Source organism: Sparus aurata, chromosome 13 (assembly GCF_900880675.1).
Source record: "Sparus aurata chromosome 13, fSpaAur1.1, whole genome shotgun sequence".
Lineage (NCBI taxonomy): Eukaryota > Metazoa > Chordata > Actinopteri > Spariformes > Sparidae > Sparus > Sparus aurata.
The window spans coordinates 8,676,204-8,701,364 of NC_044199.1; the positions used below are offsets into that span (position 1 = coordinate 8,676,204).

Consider the following 25,161-nt stretch of genomic DNA (forward strand, 5'->3'; position numbering starts at 1 on the left):
GTAATGTCATTCTGGCCAAGTTGTACTGTGGGTAAAGCAGGAGCCAGGCTTTGAAAAGCAGTCTACTGGTCCGTGTTGCACTTCTGTGAGACTGTTGGACTCATCATGGAGGGTTCAAAAACAAGCGATTACAATTTAAACATCAGAACCGGACATGTCGCCTTTTTTAGCCCAACACCTTCCATTTTTAAAGCTGGTGCCTACATTACCCCTAATTCATCTTTCACTGGAGGCAAATGTATCAGATTACATGCAGCTTCCCCTGGGGTCTTACTTTTTTCACACATGCAGTATAACTTCCCCGAGACCTATAAACACACAGTAATTGGTGGAGTTACCCTTTAAACTCGCTGCATTTTGTTCATGCTATAACAAAATGGACTGCATCATAAATGCCTCCAACGCTCCCGCAGTAAAGTGTGCGAACTGATGAGTCAACAGACTCTGTTCTGAAAGTTTGCCGTGAAGAGGATTAAAGACTAATTTGAAGATTTCAGGTGTAGTTTCACCGTCTCCTCCACCTTCTGCCCACAGCGTGAGCCATAACAGGTTACATGTGCTTCCATTAAAAACATAATGGATTTAGCTTCTGTAAAAGCATGTCTCGCGTAAGAAAATGTCAGACTTGATGCATGGTCTTTAATCCTATTGGCATGAGTAACTAATTAGGCAGAAAACAGGGACACCACCCCTGCTGAGTTTGGACCTTTTTTTTTTTTACCAGGCTGAAAAAATGTCCTATTTGTAAAGAAAACAAAAACTAATTTGGAGTGAGACTTTTGTTACATGTAGGCCCTTTAAATCAATGGACAAAAGCTAACGTATGTATGTATGTATGTATGTATATATGTACGTATTCATTCGTTTTATAACACTAATTAATACAGTTTTCATCTCAGAGCTGTTCAGCTAAGAGGGCCTTTAAACAGTCGCCTGCCTTTAGGTCTGAAGTTGATTCATTAAGACTTCCTGCAGACGATGGCTTCCTTTCAATCCTTCCTAACGAGCTCCGTGTCTTTTCAAGTTCTCCATTCCTTTAATCACAAAACCTGCTGCTTAGAAGAAAAGATAATTCATATTCAAGCTGAATTCATTTACCATTAGCTGGATTATGGCGTGTGAGGGACTATTATTGGCTGGTTTCTTATGCAAGCTTAGATATAAATATAGTGGCACCTGTATATATATATATAAAAAAGGGCTATTTTTCATAAGGTAACTCAAGCTGGAGTTTGTTGAGCTGTATATACAAACATGAGGTATACTTGAATTTTCTCTGGATACTGACCGATGCAGTTCTGAAAGAAGATGTCAGTATCAGCGTCCATAAGCTCCTCTGTGCTGAGATTGTCTTTCTCGCTGTTGTTGACTTTGTCTTTATTTATGCTGCTGGATTCAAGAGATACTCGTCAAGACCACAACGAGGTACGGTACAATTTCTACTTATTTTCAATTTATTTTTCATTTTCTACCATAATCACTGAAAACAGTAAATTATTTTGATTTATTATTAGCCTACATAATAACACATTTTCCATTTTTGTCAACATTTGTTAATGCTGTATCTTTATTTGATTTTTTTTGTCTTACAAACATTTGAAATATAACTGGTCAAAAAGCCTATTTATGGAGGAGTCATGAAAATGTAGTTTTTTTAAATTAGAAATCAAATCAAATCAAATCACCTCCTCCACAATGAAAACAATACACAGATTAAGGAGGATTTTCATCACCATTCATAATAATTAATGATTATAGATATTAATTGTTTGCACGTTCATAGGGTTTCCCACATAGTTTCTACCCTCGGCACCTCTTCACCAGTCTTTTGGCAGCTGACGGGGGACCCGGAGGAGACTTTGCATTTGGATCCAGGGATGGCCGTTCACTCGAACAACAAGTGGAATCTGCCTTCATCATTGAGGATGAAACACAGACTACTAAAGTTTGGCCACGTGTTGTCCAGGATTATTTGACCCACCAGTTAAGGTTCAGAGGACGAACGAAGAAAAGCTCAATAATAGGACATGCCTAGATTTTAATTGGGTGATGAAAGTAAAATGAAAAAGTACAAGAGCTTATATATCTATTAAAAATATTGTTGGAATGTCAAACCCTATTGCTGTGACTTTATTTTACACGTGTTCCTCTCATCTGCTGTTAACAAGTAATTTGGAAGATATGAATGCTGTGCATACACTTAAAATTACAATTAAAACATGCTTTTAAGGCAATGTTAGGTTAAATAATTCAAGGAAATGTCAGCGATGAATACCTGTAAGCAAAGCTAAATTAAGACAAAACTATGAACAATTTTTTTGTTCTTTTATTTTAAGTTAAGGTAAACCGACCCCTTTAAGGTTAGGTTAACATTTTTGCACAAATCAAGCTCCAAAGATAGCATTTTTGGTACAATATTATCTCTCTCTGTTGCAGTGCCAGTTAAGCAAAGAGATACTGCAAAGAGGGATTCTGTTACTGAAAATATGCTTTTTTTCATACTAAAAAGCCACGAAAGGATACTAAAAGGAAAATATCATCATGATGATAGTTTTCCAGAGAGTGCCAGCATCATTTGTCTAACTCAGACAGCTGAAGCCTCATACAATCTTCACACTAACTTAAAAATGCTTCCATAACTTAGACCTACATTCATATCAATTTAAGAAGGGCCAGTATGGACCAATAATAATTCTTTAAATGAGCAAAACTTGATTTTTTTTAAAACTAAATTTTAATAAAAAAAAAAAAAAATGCAATTTTTAAATGATATTGCAAATACTGAAACATTAAAATTGAAATGCCATCTTTAAATATCTAATTCTGGCTTCATTATCCTAGTGGAGTTTTTAAAAACAAACTGTCGAGACCATTTATTAACAACTTTCATGGAAAATGATCCTTTAATAACCACATTTCAATGTTGCTGCAGGTTAATGAATTACACAGGCTGCTGCAGGAGTTAAAAGTTCAAATGTGAATTAAGATTTTTTTTTCTAAATCGAAATTGCTGTAGTTTTAGCATATTAATTGCTAGTTAAGCCTTGGGTTTTATTTGGCAGACAGTGTAGAAGGCAGAGGGCAAAACTGGGGAAATCCTGATCCGCACTTCCGCCTCAGACCGGTTGGCGGCGGTAATGCGCCACTTTGTTGTTTGCTTGCCGTCGTGTAATACACCAAGAAGAAAACAGGGAAGCAGAAGGCAGAGGAAGCGAGGAGGAGAACATCTCAGCAACTAGTTAATCACTAAGGTACCATTGTGCTGGTTTGTAAAGTACAGTATTGTTCGTCGTTCTTATACAAAGAAAACTATCGTATTTTACTCGAATGGCCGCCTGCATGAGAAGGATTTGAACGTTTATTTAATCGCTCGCTAATGTAGCTAGCCTCTTAGCTAAGCGCTAGCTAGCAGCATTGCTAGCACTGGCAAGATAACTCACACCACAACAACAACGTGTGCCCTTTGTTTCGACGTGAGAAGCCACACATTGATCCTTTATTTTGCTATATTCTTTATCTCAGGTTATTTGGTAATTTGAATATAGAGGTCATACGCTATCAGTGCCTGACCTAGCTAACCTTACTTAACCACAGTCTGCGCTAGCCGAATCTATCTGGCGTTTCACATCAGTACTCTTGTATCCTCTTCATTTCCTCTCCCCTCCCCTCAACCGTTTGAATTATCAGATCAAGAGGCGCGAGAGTCCATTCAAGCGGCATTTTAGCCAAATAATTTCTTCGTGTTGTGTGCTTGCATGTCTTCAAGCAGCCTCCATGTATACCAATGTTATGTCAGTGAAATCGGCAGGTTTAGCCTGGCTACATAAGTTAGTTCTATAATGACTAGACTCTGAGGCAGGCTCAATAAAATCCTATCAATACATATCGTGACCTCCATAATTTTACATGTTTCTTTCCATTAAAAAGATGGGAGACAGTGATGACGAGTACGATCGCAGGAGAAGGGACAAATTCAGACGGGAGAGAAGTGACTATGACCGCTCAAGAGAGAGAGAAGACAGACGCAGAGATGACTGGAACGACAGGTAAAACAAGAGACACAACGAGGATTCAGATAAAATGCCACTTAACCACCTCCTATCCAGCTAAATGGCGGCACTTTAGTAATCTGGAGATCGATGTTTGTTTTATTTGAGTGTTCATTTCCTATTTCATGTTGTTTCCTATACTCACTTATCCAGGGAGTGGGACAGGGGCAGGGAACGGCGCAACCGTGGAGAGTACCGAGATTATGACAGAGGTCGTAGGGAGAGATTCTCCCCGCCAAGGCATGACATGAGTCCCCAACAGAAACGCATGAGAAGAGACTGGTGAGATCAGAAGCAACACTAATACATGATCTTTGCGGCTGGTGTTTGCTGTTGCTCAATATTGTCTGTCATGTCAGGGATGACCATGGCGGAGATCCTTACCGTGGGGGATATGACTTGGGTTATGGTGGTGGAGGAGGGCCCAGCTATGGCCCTCCGCAGCACTGGGGCCACCCTGACTTGCATCTCATGCAGCCTCATCACGGCATCCCAATTCAGGCGAGGTGAGAGATGGATCAGGGTTTAAAGAGTGTTACATTTTGAAGGATTTTTAAAAGCTACTAGTTACACAGCCCCACCTGAAACTCCATCCCAACTCAACTTTCTTCTGTTAGGCTCGGCAACATCCATGACATGGATTTGGGTCCACCCCCTCCCATAATGAAGACCTTTAAAGAGTTCCTGCTGTCGTTGGATGATTCTGTGGATGAGACTGAGGCAGTGAAACGCTACAATGAGTACAAGATCGACTTCCGCCGACAGCAGATGCAGGACTTCTTTCTGGCTCATAAAGATGAAGAGTGGTACGATCTCAGTTGCCTTAATCATGAATATTAGTAGTTTTTATTGTAGTTGCACTGTAGTCATTCTGTTCATTGAACTATAATAGTCATTTAGTCTGTGATTGTTTTTACCAAATTTTTACAGCTCTTCTTTGGCTTTAATTTCTTTATCATTATTATTTTAGTTACAGTTGCTTTTTTAATAAAGCATAATCTAATAGGTTGGGTCTGGTCCTATGGTGGGTGTTTCATGGGGCAGTTTTCTTTTTTTTTTGCTATATAACATCATTTAATATAACATATTCAATTTCTTGCCAAATATCCCATGGGCAGTTCCTTCCGTAGAACCAGGCCCACAATCTGAGTTTGTTATTCATTATTTTTGTTACAGTAATTTATTAAACAAGAAAATCAACCCAGATTTAACCTTAGTTTGCATTTGGATTGTTGTGTTTGATTATAAAAGTGTTGGGCAGAGGGATAGATGTGAATGAACTCTGTTTTCTTTATTATGATGTTCAGTAAATTAGTAAAAGGATTTGTCTTCAAATTCTATTCACAATTGCAGAACTGACAGATTCAAACTTTTTCGTTCAGTTTCATGTAGATTTGACAAAATGTCAAACCTATTGTTTGGGTTGATTTTCTTGATCCCTTTTTGGCATTTTAACCTTTCAAAGATTCACAGTTATATAATGCCTGCTAATGTTTATTACACTTATTTCACAGGTATCATGCAAAATTGTTCTGTTTTGCCATAACCAATTTTTTTCCCTCCTTCACTCCCACTACTACGTTGACAACGTTTTTATCGAAGATGAGAAAAAGTGGAGCTCATCAGCAACAATCGGTTTTAGACAGCAAGGGCATGCACTGCGCACAATGCAGTTGCTCTTAGAGACACAGTATCAGGGAGCTTAGATAGACAGTCAAGCAGTCATCTGCGCGTGGACATTTTTTTTTCTTGTTTTATCCTTTTTCTACACGATTTTCTTTTTATATTCGGATCAAATCCAATCCCAAAACCGAATTTGTGTGTATACAGACACACCATTGGGGTGAAGTGGAGCGCACTTTCACAGAAGAGACCCCCCCCCTCTCTGTATTTATTTGTTAATAAACTGGCAGAACAAAAGGTAACTGTAGTCCACTCAATGATCAACATTTCTAATGTGAAATTCTGAATATGTGAATGCTTAATTTTATAATCTGTGTTTTTCCTCTTTTTTTTGGTGAGTTGACCTAAAACTTAATTATGTGCAATAACTGGCAACAGTAATCACAAAATGAGAACACTCACACACTGAAAGACCTAACACAAGGACCATGCTATCCACAACACAGAAATCACAGTCTGAATTATTAATGTCTGTATAGATACTTCAATTCAACTGACTTAATTTGGCATTTTTAACTACTACCGACAAACAACTCATCCATCAAGATCAAAAAAATATTTTGTTTCAAATATGTTTAATTGTAATGTGCAATTAAATCACATTTCTTGGCGCCATTGTATGACTCCACAGTTGCAACATAGATATGTGATATGTACTTGTTCTCTAACGTTTACATCCCGTTCATCCCTACCCCCGTCATTCCCTGCCCACTTTTTTTGTGGACCCCAATTCTGGAAACAGGTTCAGGTCCAAGTATCACCCAGATGAGGCCAGCCGACTAAAGGCAGAGGCCCAGGGTGCCCTGCACAACCGTCTGAATGTCTTCATGTTCCTGATGGAGAACAGCTGGTTTGATAATGTCTCCCTGGACATTGAACAGACACCAGCGATCATCAAGGTTCTGGATGCAGGTGAGACCTCAAAAACAATTTAAAGACTAGTGATGATAAGGGGATTTATTTATTTATTTAGTCAGGCAGTACCCAAAGAAAAGACACTGATATCCGCTATAGCTTGAACCATATTCCTTTTTGCTCGCCGCCAGCTGTGATCAAGATGGAGGGAGGGACAGATCATGATCTCCGTATCTTGGACTTACCATCTGAAGAGGAGGAAGAAAGGGAGAAGGCTGCGACTGTTTCAGGAGGCGCTGAACCTCCCAAGAGGGAAGACCTCAAAGCCTTGGACGGTGACCGCAAACCGTCAGTGGAGAAGGACAAGAATGAGAAGGTATGTTTTCTTGTCCATCAGAGTTAATTAGAGATTTCACAGTGCCATGCTGATGAAAGTAAACTGTGCCACAGGAGGAGAGCGACTCTGCCAACAAGGAGGGAGCGGCTGCAACTGAAGGGGAGGATGTGAAAGAGGAGGCAGAGAAAGAAGCTGCCAAAGAAGAAATGCCTGAAACCAAGAAAGTAAGTGTTGCCTTCATTATTTAAATTATTTGCCAACGAAAGACAGAAATGATCCAAATGGCCCTCATTATTCTCATTTATTAGCCGAGAAGAAAGAGGAAGCGCAGTGGAGACAGCGACGATGAAGGCAGCGCCTCGGAGAGTGACTCTGACTCTGATTCAGATTCAAACTCAAACTGCTCTGATAAACCTGTGAAGAAGGAAGCGGAGGAAGACAAGGATGAGGAGGAAGAGGAAGGTGAAGGTATGGAATTTTAATCATAGCATCTGTTTTATATAAACAGAAAGACAATGTTCCCAGTATTCATAACTGAAAGAGTTGTTCCCTCTCTTTCTTCTAACGATGAAGAAGAGAAACCAAAGGAGAATGTTGAAGAGGACAAGAAAGAAGAAAAGAAGCCCAAAGACGACTCTCCGAGGCCGCGGCCTCTCCATCGGACCTGCTCTCTGTTCATGCGGAGCATCGCTCCTACCATTTCCAAGGCTGAGATTATTGCTGTAAGTTGAACACACATGGCAGTGTAAATGGACCAACACATGTAGACTCAGTGAGGTCTCTGATTAATTTAGACCTTTTCTTAAACTTCCTTATTTGTGTTTCTTTCTCAGCTTTGCCGGCGTTACCCTGGCTTCCTGCGTGTTTGCTTGTCTGACCCCCATCCAGAGCGCAGGTTGGTTTAAAAAAATTCTCACTTGGAAAACGTTTGATTCACATTGTTTGAAGCAAGAAGAATACACACAGTTTTAATGATAACGTTTAATGAACACTGTGCTGCTGCAGGTTTTTCAGACGTTGCTGGGTGACGTTTGACCGCAGCGTGAACATCAAGGAAGTTTGCTGGAACCTTCAGAATATTCGAGTAAGTGTGTCAGTCTCAGCTATTGCCACTCCTGTTTACTGCAATTGTAATATGTAGCAAAGAATATGTAACACATTTTATGGATTTAAACAAAGCATCATGAATCAACAATCAAAATAGTCATTAGGTGCAGTACAAGTGTACTGCATAATGTGTTGCTGGCATTAGACTCTGTTTTCATACGGGATGCATGGCTTTACATTAATTTTGTATTTCTCCTGTGTTTCATTTTAATACGATAAGGGCACTGTTCTTGTCGCTAGCTGAATAACATTTAAACTCAACTCAACATGTCGGACTTGGGGGAACCTTGGATAGTCCTTTGCACCTGTTTTTATCACTTGTATAATCTCCTAAATGGCAGCTGAGGCCATTAAACCCCTGTTTTACTCTCTACCCCTCACAGCTGCGAGACTGTGAACTGGCACCAGGGGTGAACAGGGACTTGGCCCGGAGGGTGCGTAACGTTAATGGCATCACTCAGCACAAGCAGGTGCTCCGCAATGACATCAAGCTGGCTGCCAAGCTCATTCATGCCCTGGACGACAAAGGAGACCTGTGGAGCAACAAGTTCCAGGAAGAGAGGCAGAGCACAGAGGTACAGCGCTGATTGTCAAGTTCATGCATTTGCATGTGTGTACGATTTTAAACAGATTGTTCTCAGATGGTCTCGCTGTAATATAATTTATTCATTGATGTGTTGTTTGTGATTTAAAAAGTTGCCAGCACAGAACCCCATCTTGAAGAATATCACAGATTACCTGATAGAAGAGGTGAGTGCTGAGGAGGAGGAGCTCCTGGGCTCTGGGAGTGGGATGGAAGCTGAGGACAGCGCCAAGGAGGGAAACCCTACAGAGACAACCGTGGAGAGGGATGACAAACTAGCCAAGGTTAGCTATAAGTACAAATACAGCACAGTTCCCTTGTAAAATAGTGTTTTGAATGTTATGCCTTTATTCTCTGCCCTCATTTGAAAGGAGATATGATTGTGATTTATATCCTTGATGTTCTATCCGCCATTGAGATGGCTTTGTAAAATCTGCTAGTTAAGTAAATAAACTGCATTTGCATTCAGTCTATTTTTTTTTTTTGCTGTCCACGTTGTTCCAGGTTTTGGATCGTCTTGTCCTGTATTTACGCATTGTGCATTCAATCGACTATTACAACACCTGTGAATACCCCAGTGAGGATGAAATGCCCAATCGCTGTGGCATGATCCATGTTCGTGGACCCATCCCTCCAAACCGCATCACACAAGGAGAAGGTCAGTGTGTCTTGTTTGTGTTGTGTAACATTTAGGAGTGGATGAGAGAAATGTAATATTTATAGATGACTTTAAACGCATCTTTTACCTGTTATATCTCTTCTAGTTAACCATTAGCTGTCATTGAACAACAGTTTTCTTACACATTATTTTGCCCTAAAGCCTCTCAAGTATATGGAATGTCTGTGGTTCTTTGTAAACTATGGCTCTAAATCATTCTTACAACCACTGCCACATCTGTAACTTTAAACAGTGCAACAATGGCAGAAGATGATCGAGGAGAAGCTGAGTCCTTTGTTTAGTTTAAAAGAAGTCCTGTCTGAGGAAGAGGCAGGGAAGATGGGACGCAAGGACCCTGAGGAGGAGGTGGAGAAGTTTGTGTCGGCCAACACTCAAGAGCTGGGAAAGGACAAATGGCTCTGCCCTCTAAGTGGCAAGAAATTTAAGGTGAGGGCTCATAAAACAAATTATTCAGGATTGAACAACACTTTGAGATGTTGGCTGTATTTCTGTATTTGCTACTGGATTCTTATTGTGATGCTAAGACCTGCTTTTCAAATGAATTTCAAGGGACCAGAATTTGTACGGAAACACATCCTGAACAAACACGGGGACAAAATCGAAGAGGTAAAAAAGGAAGTGGCGTTCTTTAACAATTTCCTGATGGACGCCAAGAGACCGTCGCTGCCAGAGATGAAGCTTCCTCCTCTCCCGGGCCCTGGTCAAGGTCGAGACAAAATTTCTATCTCATTAACAAAGATAATCATAATAAAGGATTTCTCAAAGACGGAATGAATTAATCGTTCAACGTGCTGTATTGAGGCTTGAATAACGGGATCATATCAACATTTGTTGTCCTACAGGTTTGCTTTCTCCCAGCATGCCGTTTCCTCCCCAGGGTCCTCAGGGTCCCATGAACTTTGGACAGCCTCGTCCTCCATTGATGGGCTATGGTGGTATGTTCTCCAGCTGCACTTTGAAACGTGTTTGTCAGCCAAAAAAAAAACTACTCTTGTGCTAACTGCGGCAACTCCTTTTCAACAGGCGCACCTCCTTACCCCCCCAACCAATTCGGAGGAGGCAGGGGCAACTATGACAACTTCCGCGGACAAGGTGGCTACCTGGGGAAGCCACGCAACATCAGGTGAGACCACTGTACGTGTGATCGCTTTTTGTCATAAGGTTTTTTTGCTAATGGAGAGTTCTGGACCTCTTTTTAAGTTTCTACTCTTCTTTCCTTTTTCTTTCCTCTTTGCACCTTCAACCATCTCAGAATGTCACGCGGTGACCCACGCAACATCATTGAATATCGTGACCTGGATGCTCCGGATGATATGGACTTCTTTTAGAAAGTTCACGCGGTCTTTCAGTCTCCGCTCTTTGCCTGTGTCGTGCTCTGCTTGCTCTCTGTAGTAAACTGATTTTTTTTTTTTCTTTCCTAAACAATTTTTTGTAATTATTGTGCAACTAGAACACATTTCTGTTAACTGGTTCCTCAATAAATCTAACTTCATTCACATGTATTAAATGATTTATTAAGTAAAATCTGATTGTGTGTGCCTTGAGGCAGATCAGAGCAGCTAAATGATACAGAAATGCAGCCAGTCAGACTTTGAAGGACACGATGCAGATGGGGGAATTCATCCCAGATGCTTCCTTATTATGCTTCTGTGGTCAGGTCAGCGTTAAAGAGCTTTGGATCAAGGTTGGTATCAAACACAGCAGCCATAGACCGTCTGATACCTGCTACATGTTGTTAAATGTCACATTAGTTTTTTTTATGAATTCTCTAAATTCTCTCACGCACATGGGTCAAGACCCCCTCCTCTTCCAGTGAAGGAATTTAAGCAGATGTAAAGAATGCTCTCCCTCTAGTGGGTAAACTCTTGAATTACATGACTGTCCGCTGTCCATTTCATTTTACCCAGGGATCAGAAAAAGCCTATTTAATATGTTTTGAGTAAAAACATCTATCCCCAAAGGACTAAAACTAATAAAATATAAAAGCACCCATTTTGAATTTGTTCCTGGTTGTACTGTGTGAAAATCACATAACTGCATACGTTTTTGGCCTGATATTTATGCAATGCATGAAAAACGTAAACACATTTTGACAACCAATAATTTATTCTTATATGCAGCTGCCTTTTTGTCACACTTCTTTCTATGCAGTGTGAACATATTACAGTTCAAGACAAAAAAAACATACCAAGAAAGTAGTGTATACAACGCTGCATTCCCACATAAAGCACATTGCAGTTTAATGATCATTTTAAAGGGGGCAGTCCACCCCCAAATCCAAAATGCACATGTTTCAGCTTACCTGCTGTCTTATTTCATCTATTTGGTGTGAGTTTCTAAGTCATTAGAAATATCCAACAGAGAGACATCACTTATTTAAAATATAATGGAATAAGATCATCTTCTAGTGCTCAAAGCACCAAAACATTTTAATTTGAAACCTCAACTGCAAAGTTTTTCCAGAAATCATGACCAGGACACTCAAGATAATCCACAGACTTTTTTAATAAGCAGTTTCCTGTGGGAACTATATTCTTTCCACTGAATACACCTGCCAATCATATCATTGTGCAGAAGGTAGCAACATCTACTGTTGGTCGAGAGGCTAATAACTGTACAGAATGTAAACATTAATTGTGATGTTATCTAGTTAGCTGCTCATCCATGTGTAGGTACCGGTTTCCATCTTCACTGTAATACAAAGATGAATAATTAACACTGCAGGAAAGAGGATAAATGAGTATTTCTGATTTTGGGGTGAAATATCCCTTTTAAAAAAAAGCACATATTCATGTTGAATAATTTCAGTATGAATGAAGAAACCTTCAAGTTTGAAGCCCCACATAAAGCAGCAAAGAAACACTGCTACACAGTTCATGTGCACATGACAAAAAATGTCTAAATAATCCGAAGCTTGTGACCTTCAGGAAGTCCACAGCTGGCTTTGTGTTCATGGAATAATTTGGACAGGGCGTCCATGTAAAGTCTGTGATAGTGGTCGACCTCCTCCTCGGTGGGTGTAACACACTTTGGCACCGAGATTGGACTTCCCACTAGAAGAAGCAGAGTGTTGAAATAAAATGGGTTCAGTGCACGGAGTAAGGCTTGTATAGAGAAGAGTGAAATACTCACCAACAGTGGTGATGGGAGTCCTGTAGGGCACGACTGCCATGCGCTCGCCAACAAACAGACACGGGGCGAAACCCACAATCTTTTTGAACAGGTCCTGTAACCTCCTACCCAGACTGCCATCTGAGAAAATCACCTGCTTGAAGAGCTCATTCTCCCCAAATGAGTAAACAGGCACCAGATCAGCCCTGTGGAGGATCATCGGAGGTTATATCAGTGTGTACGGTCGTGGGCTTCTGGCCAGATGTGGAATCAACGATAGCCACTGATGCCCGTTATTTTATCTGTGTTTTTTTTTATTTTTTATGAGCATTCTCACCCAAACTCAAGGGCCATCCTGACAAATCCCTTTCTATGCTTCACAACCACTGTGTTGGCTCCAGGAGAGGACGACAGCGACTCAGCAGCGCCCCCTATCACAATCACCACTGCATTACCTTTGCCACTCTTTGAGAGGAGGTGGACAAGGCTCGGTTTACTGACTGGGCAAAGACCTGATCAGACAAAGTAAGACAGTAACAACAGCTTGGTTTGACTGAAAGAGTATTGTCTTAAAAAAGGCACAGGAAGTGTTAGATATGGTTGGTGTCAATAGATGAGCATGTTATAAATACCTGCACCCATTATGTACTCCCTAAACAATGGTACCCTGAACAACCCTGCCAGTATCGCCAGAGTGCATCGTATTCCAGGAAACGTGTCAGTGAAGCCACAACTCTCTGTGCTGAAGCAGGTGAAGGCTCCAGCACTCATGATGCCATGTGGATGACAACCCAAGATGTAGTTCTTGTTTGGACTCAGCTCGGCTGTCTTCACCAGCTGAGCAAGAAAATTCACAAGACGATTAACAGAGCTGATCACGGTAAAATTCTGCAGTTGATCATAAAAACGAACCCACTTTGACTCTATATTATCTCATTGGATTAGAGGTTCTTGTAAAATTTGAGTGGGTTATAAAACAAAATGCTCTTACAAAAGATTATCTTGTATATGTTTTATATCTGTAAATCTTTACTAAGAATAATTATAGTAATAATTTTTAATAAAGAATCTCAACAGATGATACCAAAAATATCCGGTTTTAAACTTCCCAGTACCTGAGGACTACATAGGAATCAACGAGTACAGGCTTGTATGCTTAATGTAATGTCTTCATTAAGTTTGAAAAGATTTGAGAGAATGTAAGTGCTGCTCTGGATAAACTGTACACAAACTATGGGCGCACAGTTAATCAAAATATAACCAAAATTGCAATAAGGCTCACTGCAATATCCAAAATGCAATGCTGCCATTTTTTTGGTAAGGTAAGTTAGTTCCCCGGATGTCAGAAAACATGTTTGTGTGGAAAAAATGTCACATCATCATGATTTTAAGAGTTTTCCAGTGAAAATGAAAAAAGTTGTGATGCAAAAATGATGATTCCCACTAGAATCATACTGCAATCGTAACATCTGTCAAAAATAATTGCCTCATGATTTCGAGTTAGTACTGATCATTCCACACAGAACCATTCGGTTGTTTTTTTTTAATTTGTTCTGTTACAGTCCAGCCACTTTGAATCACTAAAGATATGAAAAGGTTAAACTTACTTTGACTGGAAAAAAATCTCTCAAGTGCTCCCATACTCTCCACTTCCTCACAAATGCTGTCCTCCTGCCCCCTGATGGAGACATTATACATATTACAGACACAGAATCTTTACCTATACTAACTGTATACACTGTGTAACTAATATCACAGTATACTGTTGTGATATTAGTTTACTGTGTCCCAACTCTACACTACACAACTAATCATCATCATCAGGCTTTGTGTATGAAGTGTGTTCACGCTGATAAAGCCACAGTCAGTATTTACACCAACAAACCCTCGAGTGTGCTGTTGATTGGCACTATTGTCCCACAATGCAATGTGTCATTTAGTCTACATGCTGACTTGTTTGAGTCAACTCCTATACTCTTATTTTGTCACCCCTCCAGTGTGAACACGGTCTGTAACCTGCTAATCCTGCATATGTTCAAGGTTCTTCTGTTTTCACAGATACTTGAATGTCGTCATTTCCTTTACCTCTCTCAGGGGTTTCCCAGTCCAACACCATCCATATGAAGTAAAGAGTGGAGAGCGGCCACAGCGAGGTAAACATGAGATACACCATCAAGATAATACAAAACAGTGCTGAGGTTGGGTGTGTCCACATGTCGGGAGAACAAGACATTCTGAAATTAGCTCAGATATCAGTGTTGATTCACAGTGAATAAACAGGCGAACGAATGCAACTGCAGCAGGATCTGATATAAAGGTTCATGAAGGGTGAGTGTAGTGGGATCTTACCCAAGAGGAGAAAAGTTAGCGCCCATTGCAGAACGCTTATTGTCTCTAAAAACTCCTTCCACTGGGTTTTCTCTTTAGTCATTCCTGCAACCTGGAGGCCATACGATCAGCTCTTGGCAATCAATAACATTTTAAACTGTGCTTTCGTTCAGTAAAAGGTCATGGGTATAAAAGGTTATGTACTTAATGCCCAGAGAAATGACAAAAGTTGCTTTATCTGAAATGCATTCATGATAGATGCCTTTATGATAGAGATTGGATTCCCTGAATAATCAGCACTACAGCTTGTGATGTTAATCTTCCTTTAGGGCAGTAATAAACCTAAAAACTTGCAAAGCATGCAGCGGCAGCATGATGAAGTGACTTACTCGTGAACAGGCTCACAGGCAAACCAAGAAAAGAGGATTTTTAATTCGCTCAATAAAAAGAGTTATCTGCCAAACTTTGAACACCTTTGGCTAAAAAGTCATTTAAAACAACATAAGACAAGGTTTATGGTTATACTCCTGAGCATAAAGCATTATACTTTACCTTGTTAGAGTTTATTCCACAGTTAAATTAAAAGGATGTAGATTCTCCAGTGCAGGAAAAGCGAGAAATGCAGGAATGCACTTTGACCAGATCATGTAAAGCTACTGATAACAAATCCACACCCCCAGATACTTTGACACACAGGCAAGCGATGTCAGAGATAAACATGTCAAAGTTTTATCGTCTGATCCGTTTTGTACTGGATCTTCCTGGCGTCCTCCGGAGAACATGCGGTGATGTCATGATCGGATCACTGTAACGCGCGAGGTGTCTCTTTTGCTTTCGGTCACTCTAGTGGTCGAAAAGGCTACGTGACACTCTGTCCTGCACATGTTGTTCAGCTTAAAGGGACCTGGAACAACATGGCAACCATGTCACAAGCTTTCTCGGATTTCCTGCGAGTTGCTTAAACTGGGCTGATATTATACACACTCTAGTTTGTACAGAACAAAATGTTTCACGACACAACAGTGATATTGTTCTTGCTCACTGATCAGATTCAGACAGACAATCTGAACTCGGTCAATTCTAAGTAGCTTCTCTATGTTAAGCTGCTGTCAGTGAAACTCACCACTTCCTGCAGATGTTTCACAATTTTATCCATCCTGGAAGTGAATTCCGCAGCCTGAACCAACAGAGTGCTTTTAATGTAAAACAGAGCGAGGAAACAGCAGCTGCATGGTAGTTTTGGTACTGTGCATGCTTACTGACACAGCCTACTGGAGCCTGTTCTCAGTGATATCATCGTCACCTGTGCTTGACAGGGGAAAAGAAAGAGAGGGGATCTGTTTGGATCAATGCCCTGCACACCTGCACATGTGTTTTCATTTACTCTCTTAATTAGCTCTCTAGTTAGGTTCAATTTGGGTGGAGCTTTGCTGGGAGTAATGTGATGTCAATGACCTTTGTGAACCAACATGAATGGTAGTGTAAGGTATCCCGCCCTAACAAGGGAAATAAAAACGGACAGCGGTGAATACAACTTGTAATAGTTAAAACTTGAAATGATCATTTAAAAATGTCAAGAGAGTGGAAGGAAAAAGTGACATTAAAAAAATAAAGCATAAATGGAAATGAAATCAGGTGGAAATAATCGGTAGATCTTTGCCATCTTTGTCACTGTAAATAACTTTAGTGAGAACTTTTTATAGGTTATAACGGTGATGGTAACGATGGTAACTTGTTTAGGATTTGTTTATAGAGAATCTTTACACTAGTAAAAATGGTTATTTCCACCCCTGAATACAGTGTGTATAGCATTAGCATGTTCATTAGTTGGTAATATTGTATTTCATATTTACTAGTGGCTGTCTTCACCAGGTGTGTCCAACCAGTATTGAAGGACTTGCTGCAGCACACACCACTGCAGTGGTAGTCAGATATGATAAACTTAGATATCTGCTCTTAATTACTTTGACCCACCTGTGACGGAAGGTGAATCAATCGCTGAAACATTTAGATGTAGACTTTGGATTCAACTGTCATCGACCTCTGCACACGGCAGCATGCATTCTTTCCTTGTGGCAGCGACGGTCCAAAGAGTCCTCTGATAATAACGTGCATAATTACAGGCTTCTGTATCTTGAGAGGTGATCTTCTCCAATTTTACACATTAAAGTGTGTTAACAGGTCTTGGGGAGTACTACTGCATATGTGAGTAGATTAAAACCATATGTGCCTCCAGATGAAGCTGTGTGTAATCTGATTAAAGGATGAATTCACCCCAAAAAATAATCTCAATCATGCCAATGGAAAGTCGGGTAAAGGGGGCGACGTTTAGCTCAGTGGGTAGAGCAGGCGTCCAATGTCCGGAGGCTTTGTCCTCGCTGCAGCAGCCCCGGGTTCGATTCCCAGCCTGGGGCCCTTTGCTGCGTGTCACTTCCCCTCTCTCTGATCCTGTTTGCTGTCACATCTTCAGCTGAACTATCAATAAAGCCATACAAAGGCCAAAAAATTACTTTAAAAAGAAAGTTGGGTAAAGTTTTGTAGTCCACATATAATTTCTGGGGCTTCACAGCATAAACAGCATTGCTGCATTCTACTGGACAGCTCAACTAGATATGGATTTATAAAATATATAAGATTATATGAAATGCCTCCATATAGCTCGTCCCCCATAATCCTCGGAAGCCTCCTAAATTGATTTTAAAGGAAAACACACAAACTTCAGGCACTCATGGGAACAATAACACATTAAGGTTTAGAATCCTTCATACAAAACACGGCCACAGAACAATAATGTACAGACGGTTTCGACCTTGAAAGTCTTTATCTGGGTACAAAATGGTGTTTTATTTTTATTTTCATCACCCATATAAATCTGAAGATGGCATGCATGCTAATGCTTTTAGCTCAGCAGCTACATGTAAGATTTAGGCTTAAACAGAGTGTAAATAATGTGAACATGTCTTTGAATTGCCTTCAGTGGTGTCAGTCGGTGGCTGCGTTGCATCATGGGTAATGTAGGCACCACGGGCTACATCTGCAATATCTCTGTTTTTGCTGTATTGACATCATTTGACAATACATTACTGCCCATAATGAGTCGAGGGAGTCCAATGGGAGACCTGTAGACCGCATTTCAAAACCTGGCAACTTATACCTTACAGCTTAGCCGCTGAGTGACATCACTAGAGGGCTATCAATCTCATTACATGCAGCTTCGGAAAGGCTTTACACCGCTCTTTTTCACATATACAGTCATACTCCCAGAGACCTGTCAACACAGTTTAATGTGTCAAATTGGCGGATTGCCCCTTTAAAGTCAAGGTTTCACTCTCTCAGCTGTCCTCACCTATACATCACCTATCTCCCATAGACCTCAGGGGGCGTGTCAGCTTCACACAGGCCATGTGTTGACTATTGGTCATGTGACACATCCCCCCCCCCCCCCCCCCTTTAAAAAAACACCACATATGCATATTTAAGTTTAGTTATAATTTACCATTTTCAAAATAAAATACATTATGTTAGGCAGTGTGACAGTGAACACATCATCATTCAGATTGTGTTTCCTCCCTCTTGGCTGTAATTGAAATGACATGGTCGTCTAGATACACTCCAAACTAGATGTCATCCCAATATTCCCTATGAGGGCTTAGCCTACTTTATGTCCGTGGTGCTCATCATGGCTTTTTATTTCGAGCGCATTTTATACTTAATACTATTTTATCCCCTATTGCATCACCATAACGCGCCTATAATATCCCCCCCGAACAGTTTTGCCTTTGTCCATTAAATCAAAAATAATAGTCTCGGGGTTATTAAAGTGGATAAATAAATAAATGAATGAAAAGAAGTCAAAATAAATAAATAAATAAATGAAATAGCCCGCCACTTTATGAAGAAGTCCAAATCCAGGACGTGTAATGAGCCTGCCGCTGAAAATCTCATATCGCTCCACTGATAACACCTCTCCAAAAAAATAAAAAATAAAAAACAACACAGCCTCTCGTCGCAGCTGGACTCAAAAGCCACCTCGGATGCGTTTTTCTTTTTTTTTTTTCCCACCCCTCTCCTAAAAACAGCCGCTGCTCTGCTCTGCTCTCAGGAAGTCCTGTCTGAATATTAATATGGATGCAAACGCACAGTGAGGATGCCCAGCGCGCCGATATCTGCGCATTTTCTCTGTTGACGTTTTTTTTTTTTTTTTTCTCCCCTCTCCCTCTCCCGCCTCATGCCTCAACTGAACCGAGAGCATGTTTGTCTTTTCGCGGGGGTCGTGTGGGAGGCTTCTCTTTTTGTTTCTTTTTTTCTGGACGCACACAAACACACACGCACACGCGAGCGCGCGAGGATGGCGTTTCACCTGAGTGTTTGCAGAGGAGCTTTTTGTAACGTCGCATTGAATTGCATCATGGTTTTCAATCAGATCTCAGCCCGGCCAGCTCCGCGCACCGAGCCTCGGTAGTACAGTGCGCTGTTTATCATAAAAATGGAAGACCTTTCGCGTCAAGACGAGGCGTCATCCCGGTGAAATGCGTCTGAATACCTGATTTTTCACCTCCACGTCAATTGACACATCTGGGAAAGCGTTTTTGTGTGTGTGTGTGTGTGTTTTTTTTTTCTTTCCCTTCCCCTCTCCGCTGCCGTCTACCAAGACAGCTGTGTCATCAACAACCGGCGTGGTGTTGTTGTTGTCTGATTTTTTACGAGCCTGGGCAACTGGATATCGGCACAGTCTGCCTCTGCGCCAGCCATAGGCTACCCGGTTACTAAGGTAGGTTTCACACTTTCATACCAGCCTAATATTAATGTTTCTGCTCCATAAATCACCCGCATCAGTCGCTTACATCACCCAGCTGTCACAGCCGTAAAAAAAAAGCACTGTCTGCCTAATTAGCAGCAGGAAAATATGGGTGCTGTACTGCGGAGGGAGACGTCGGGGTCGGCCTGGTGGCATTTTTTTTTTCTTTTTTTTTTTTACGCGTCCGAATCTCAGGCAATACGAGGTTGACAGCGAGCTGCCGTGCGTCCACAAGCCATATTATTCAACCTTGAAGCCTCGCAGCCCGTGACGGTGAGAGAAGGGCCTCAAAACACAAAAGGAAGATGTGGGGAAGATATGGAAGCAGGACGCGCGGCGTGAACCCCCCTAATCCACCCCCCAAAACAAGCGCCCGTGTTTGAGTTCAGTCGTGACAAGAGCTTATAAATATTTCACCCAAAAAAACAAAAAAAAACAAGCCTCCATCAGCTGACTGGTGATGCTGCTGGACCCGAGCATGCACGGCGTTGTTAATCAAATGCCTCCACAGTCAGCATATACATCCACAAGCGGCGGAGTCAGCCTCCTTCCTGCAAGGCCGTGATGGAAAACATCTGCATGTTTACGGATAATAAGTGTGCAGCAGTATGTGTGTGTGTGTGTGTGTGCGTGTGCGTGTGAATGGGCGGTGAATAGACTGGTGGTGTGTGCGTGCGTGCGTGCGCGCAGCCAGGTGAGAATGTGTTGGCGCGTCTTTGAGGTGCGGGAGAGGCAGGCGTCTGGATGAGGGGAGCCGGTTCATCCAATGTGTGTGTGTGTACGTGTGTGTTTTTAAAGGAAAACCCATCAGATCAGACCCAATAAACTGCCGCAGTATCCCATCGTTTACGAGACCGTCCATAAGGGGCCCAGAGGTTGTGAAATTAAAGGTAGTCAACACTGATTTTCTTTTTTTTTTTACCTTCCTCACCGCCACCACCACCCTCTTCCTCCTCTTCCTCCTCCTCATACCCCCCCTTTTCCGGGCGTGACAGCCACTCAGCACTGAGAGATTTTCTCCCTCACCTCTCCACCACATGCTTATGGCATTTTCAATAAGCAGTCTTTATTAAGCTGCTGAGAATGTGAGTTGTTTCTTTACCCGACTGGCTTTAATGCCTCTTCCAATAGGACTTGGACGAATCGGAGGGGGAGGGAGGCTGTTTGACTTGGCAAGAAACGTTCCATCAATACTGGAGTGGACATTTTATTTTGACAGAAGCAGTCATGTCAGTTATGAGGCTATCTGTTACAAAAACAAATACAGCAGGAGCATGGCAAAGGGTTGGGCGCAATTATAAGAAAACTGCCCATCCTGCTGAACACTACAGACGTTTGAATACGGAGATACAGTGATTTGGCTTTACTGTCTGCCTGAGACTGAGCTGAAATCAAAACTGAAACTAATCACCAGCCAGTTCTGCTTGACCTTGGAGCTGAACATGACAAAAACCTTCCTGTGCGTGGCTTTAAGTCCTCCTCGGGCTACAGATATAAGATAAACATGATCTGATGCATCCCTTGTGCTGTTTGGTGTTGCGTTGGTACGGATAGATAGATAGAGGGAGAGCAGGGATGGCTTAGAGCAGCTGTGGCTTGGGGGTCATTGAGTGCAGGCTGTGAGCCACACATACCGTGCAAGCGTGCCTTGAATGCAGAAGGAAAGCAGGGGGCTCGCACAAGCCGGCGCTAACTGTCGGCGCTCACCTGGTGATCCCGAATCCAGAGCAGAAACGTGATGTGCGCGGCGGCGGGGAAATTAATGGAATACGCCTCGATGCAAACCTTTTCATCCTTGAGAATAAATCAGAATGTGCTGCTTGTAAAAATAACCGGAACACACAGACTTTGGTTTGGAGTTAAAGAAATAGGGCAGAGCTCGTGGTTGAGATGTACTGACTGTACTGTTTTCAGTAAAAGAGAGAGGATTCTGACTAAATCTGAGCTTTTCTCCAGGAAGTGGATGATTCAGACGCTCTGACCGGCAGTGTCTGATTCCAGAAGGGAAGATTGAATACACAAATGCACTGAGAGGAACGAGGGGAAGGCCCACACAGGGCCAGAGAGGAGAAAGGGACTGATGGATGTGCGACAGACGTGGCAGATGCTGACATTTTAAGCCCATTTCTCTAGTCGAGTGGATACCCCTGTCTGGGTGAGCAGTAATGGATTTCTTTTTCTTTTTTCTGCGGATTTCATGGAGCAGCCAAACAGGTTGTTTCCCCTTGAGTTTGAGCAGCGGCGGGTCAATAGGTTGGTAAAAGTAATATAAGCGGCTGCCACTGGCCGGTCGTGCAGGTATTTCTAAATCAATACTGCCGTGGTTGGGTTTAGCTGGCTGTAGTGCCCATTGTTATTTATTCTTAAAGGGAGAGCATGTGCTTCCTCCATCTGTGGCTTCACCATCTTGAATCTCTCGGCTCTGTCAGAGAGAGATGGCATCAGAAATGACGGAGGGGAGGACTGTTTTCTACCGCAGCACATGAGCAAGCGTGAGTGACTGCAGTCAGTAGAGAAATGAAGGATTTTCTAAACTCTGCCTCTGGCTTTTGTGCATACTCAGTTGACGTCCGGATCCCCATCATAACAGCGGAGAAATTTCAGGTTGTTTGGTCGAAGGAGTAGTCGGCTCTGTTTACTCACATTTGTCAGATCACATTTTTAGCTCCGAGGCGGTTAAAGTTGGTCCCTTGTTGCTTTTGGATTGAATCTCGCCACAGTTTTCTCTCCCATCACTCTGCTTCACTTCCTCCTGTGCTTTCATACTGAGTAAATAACACTCTAACAAAAGTGATTGAACAGCCGCACTAGAGCTGAATGGATTAGTCAATTAATCGGGACAGTTAATCAGCAACTATTTTGATACTCAAATAATAGTTTCGGTCAGTTTTGAAGCAGAAATAGAGAAAAGACGCGAACGATTCTAATGTTCCGTCCTCTTAAATGGGAGGATTTGCCGCTTCTCTTTTTTTATGATATGACTGTAAAATGAAGAACTTGTGTTTTGGACTTTTGGTCAGACAAGACAAGAACATTTGAGGTCGTCACGTCAGGCTTTTGCAAAGTTGCGATTGACCTTTTCGTGGACCGATGGGAAATAATCATCAGGTGTTAGTTTCGTCCCAACATCTGTGTTGTCTTTTAAACAATGACAACACAACTGGTCCGCATTTTAAACTCCGCACTGCCAATCATGTGTGTGTCTGTTTACATCTGTGATGCGCTGGGCAACCGTCCAGACGACCCTCTGTGACTCTGAGTAAAGTTTGTACTATTTCTTTTTCATGTGTGTAGAAGTTGGAAGCTGGTATCTTGAAATTGTATATATTGCGGCGGCGGCGGTTGAGTGTTATGACGTTATGGTAAAAATCAGCAGGCTGTGAAGTCTATTGATAAAGTGCCAGATGGCCCTTTTGGTATTTTCTTTGTTGTATCTTGCTTTTAAAATTCCTCGTGAACAAAATGTATAACACTCTTTAGTAAGGGACTCTTTAGTATGAGCTGAAAATGGCTAATCCTGTATTTTACCACACCTCCACAATATTGGAAGACTTGCAAGAGACAGACAACAGAAGACTGCTCAAAATGTCATCAATGATCTTGTGACGTAGACGCCCCCTTCCTCGCAAGCCGCTTTCTTCTAGTTTGTACCGGTGACATCAGTCTGACATCATCAGGGTTATTTTCTGAGACTCAACAAAGCTCCTCAGAGAGCAGCAGACATCACAGACGTCATCGCACAGTTGTTTTCACAGAAACTGTGGACATGTGTGGTGTTCCCCTTTTAATCCTAATGGATAAGTTTTAGTCATCATCTACCTATCCTCATACAGACGGAAAGTCAGGTGAAGTTTCGTAGTCCACAAAACCTTTTCTGGAGCTTCACAGCACAACAGCTTAGCAATATTCTCTGAGGTGACAGCTGAGGTGGTCGGGGAAAAACAACCAAATCAAATGAACCTGAAATGGCTCCGCACAGCTCGTTGTGTGTAATCCAAGTCTCCTGATGCCCTGAGATCCCAAATTGATTCGAAAAGACGTTATTTACACCCCTTTTAAATCCGAATCTTCACTGTAACAGCTAAGCTAAAAGCGTTAGCAAGCGGCCTGAAGGGCTGAACCGGGCGCACGACGACGTTCCGTCGTGGATGTAAATAACAATCTTTTCAAATCAGTTTGGGATCTCGAGCTTCAGGAGACTTTGATAACGCCGGACAGAGTATATGGAGCCATGTTCTTTTTTTTTAATGTTTTTTTTTATGTTTTGTAACAGTCCCCATCTAGATCAGTTGTCTGGGAGAATGCTGCGACGCTGATTTGTTTGAGGGTGAGTGGAAAATGACTGAATTTTCATTTTTGGGTGAACTTATCCTTTAAAGCGTCCCCTGCTAATGTAGGTCAAACTGACTAAGCGACTTGAGCAACCTCTTCTGTATTGTGTTTGTATTGTACATTCACGTGAATTCATCATTTTGTTGCACTCTGCATTTCTCACCCGTCAAATCAACTTTTCCTGCACACTTGAGTCCGTCACAGTGTTGAGTTATAAATAGGTTGAAAGGTGTAGTGGTTCTCTCGGGTGGCTCCTTGATTAAAGGGCACGCCATTTACCAGCGATGTCCTGGGTACAAATCCTCCCTTGGACATTGTTAGGTGTCATCCCCCTTTGTCTGCTGACTTCTCTGGCTCTCTGCTCGTAGGCTGGACCAGTGAAGAGAGGGAGGGAGGAGAAAAAAAAACAGACTTGAATCCCATCAGACGTCCTCAGCTCACACTCTTTCTAAATAGATATCACGAAGGCATTAAGATCGCCCGCTCTCCTTTGGATGTGTCGACTTTATTCTGCCTCATCATAACTTTCTGGGTTTTTTTCACGTGATGCTGAGGCAAAAATGTAAAAATGGGCCGACATCCCTTGCACCCGCTGAGGAAAGAGCAGATTATTTTGCTCTACAAACGACCGTTGACTCCCTGGTGCTTTCTTCGGGAGCTCCCTCTGCTGCAGCGTCGCTGTCAGACGCTGTCGTCTCGCTGGGTGCTCCACACTTTAAAGGGTCATAACATGCGTGTCCCCGGTCTGACCGCGGGGATGTCTGGGATGTATACGGCCAGATTAAGCAGAAAAAAAAGAAAAAAAAACTCAAATCAAACGCTCCCTCTGAAAGCTCTCCTTCTGGACTGTAAGCGTCTTACAGCATCCAGCCTTCATTGCAGTGTGTAGTCAAGAGTAATGATGTGTGGTAATGATTTCCTTGGGGCAACTCATCTTTGTTCATTTCCCTTCTGTTTTCTTCTCATTGAACCTTTGAAAGCCATTTGCATGGTACCGTGAAAAATAAATAAAGTTGGGAGCCAAACAGTTACTCCTCTCTTGTTGGCACAGAGAGCGCGGTCTCAAGCCATGTTAATCACCAACTATTTATCTGTTTCTGTGCTGGATGTTCCACATGGATAAACATGCTAGTCAGGGACAGAGAGCAAATATGTTTACATATGTTTGCGTGCCATTTGTCGTTTTGTTTCGTCTCGAGAAGCCCGTGGCAAAGTCATTTTCAACATCATTATGTGAGAACAGTAATTGGCAAGATCTGCAATTACCAGAGGAGCACATTGTGGATCTATTTTGAATTA

At 41.9% G+C, this 25,161-nt stretch overlaps 3 protein-coding genes across 7 annotated transcripts in view; 2 read left to right on the forward strand and 1 right to left on the reverse strand.

Annotated features, from left to right (window-relative positions):
• The first annotated feature begins 3,130 nt into the window (after window positions 1-3,130).
• srrt (serrate RNA effector molecule homolog (Arabidopsis)) lies at window positions 3,131-10,795 on the forward strand. 2 transcript variants are annotated; one of them, XM_030438004.1, is made up of 20 exons: window positions 3,131-3,251; window positions 3,928-4,046; window positions 4,203-4,331; window positions 4,409-4,555; window positions 4,667-4,855; window positions 6,475-6,644; window positions 6,779-6,963; window positions 7,038-7,148; window positions 7,233-7,392; window positions 7,498-7,646; window positions 7,758-7,819; window positions 7,930-8,008; window positions 8,415-8,606; window positions 8,728-8,898; window positions 9,119-9,272; window positions 9,526-9,719; window positions 9,843-9,999; window positions 10,136-10,228; window positions 10,317-10,427; window positions 10,546-10,795. In XM_030438004.1, the coding sequence occupies exons 2-19, from the start codon at window positions 3,928-3,930 to the stop codon at window positions 10,418-10,420; spliced, it is 2,565 nt and encodes an 854-aa protein (XP_030293864.1). In that variant the 5' UTR covers window positions 3,131-3,251; the 3' UTR covers window positions 10,421-10,427; window positions 10,546-10,795. The 2 variants fall into 2 exon arrangements, with proteins under 2 accessions (XP_030293864.1, XP_030293863.1); XM_030438003.1 differs by having other exon boundaries at window positions 10,317-10,416.
• A 985-nt stretch (window positions 10,796-11,780) lies between these two features.
• mogat3b (monoacylglycerol O-acyltransferase 3b) lies at window positions 11,781-16,047 on the reverse strand. 2 transcript variants are annotated; one of them, XM_030438005.1, is made up of 8 exons: window positions 15,856-16,047; window positions 14,754-14,844; window positions 14,490-14,597; window positions 14,012-14,082; window positions 13,037-13,241; window positions 12,742-12,916; window positions 12,426-12,610; window positions 11,781-12,346 (listed from the first exon to the last, which is right to left on the reverse strand). In XM_030438005.1, the coding sequence occupies exons 1-8, from the start codon at window positions 15,886-15,888 to the stop codon at window positions 12,192-12,194; spliced, it is 1,023 nt and encodes a 340-aa protein (XP_030293865.1). In that variant the 5' UTR covers window positions 15,889-16,047; the 3' UTR covers window positions 11,781-12,191. The 2 variants fall into 2 exon arrangements, with proteins under 2 accessions (XP_030293865.1, XP_030293866.1); XM_030438006.1 differs by lacking the exon at window positions 15,856-16,047 and adding an exon at window positions 15,285-15,572.
• Window positions 16,048-18,775: 2,728 nt separating this feature from the next.
• Window positions 18,776-25,161, forward strand: part of nyap1 (neuronal tyrosine phosphorylated phosphoinositide-3-kinase adaptor 1) — a 36,616-nt gene continuing 30,230 nt past the window's right edge. Inside the window, exons 1-2 of one of the 3 annotated variants that reach the window (XM_030438466.1) lie at window positions 18,777-19,503; window positions 21,487-21,685. The gene's annotated coding sequence lies outside the window, so the exon portion shown is untranslated. Of the gene's footprint in view, window positions 19,504-21,486; window positions 21,686-25,161 lie in introns of all 3 variants that reach the window. The other 2 variants (XM_030438467.1, XM_030438465.1) reach the window with 2 other exon arrangements.

Bases quoted from the DNA above. Each gene is read 5' to 3' on its own strand.
- mogat3b (XM_030438005.1), bottom strand. From the start codon at position 15,888: ATGGATAAAATTGTGAAACATCTGCAGGAAGTG. The intron at 14,598-14,753 runs GTAAGATCCCAC...ACCCAACCTCAG, and splicing joins GCTAACTTTTCTCCTCTTGG to CACTGTTTTGTATTATCTTG. The intron at 14,083-14,489 runs GTAAAGGAAATG...TGTCTCCATCAG, and splicing joins CTGGGAAACCCCTGAGAGAG to GGGGCAGGAGGACAGCATTT.
- srrt (XM_030438003.1), top strand. From the start codon at position 3,928: ATGGGAGACAGTGATGACGAGTACGATCGCAGGAGAAGGGACAAATTC. The intron at 8,009-8,414 runs GTAAGTGTGTCA...TACCCCTCACAG, and splicing joins GGAACCTTCAGAATATTCGA to CTGCGAGACTGTGAACTGGC. The intron at 9,720-9,842 runs GTGAGGGCTCAT...ATGAATTTCAAG, and splicing joins TAAGTGGCAAGAAATTTAAG to GGACCAGAATTTGTACGGAA.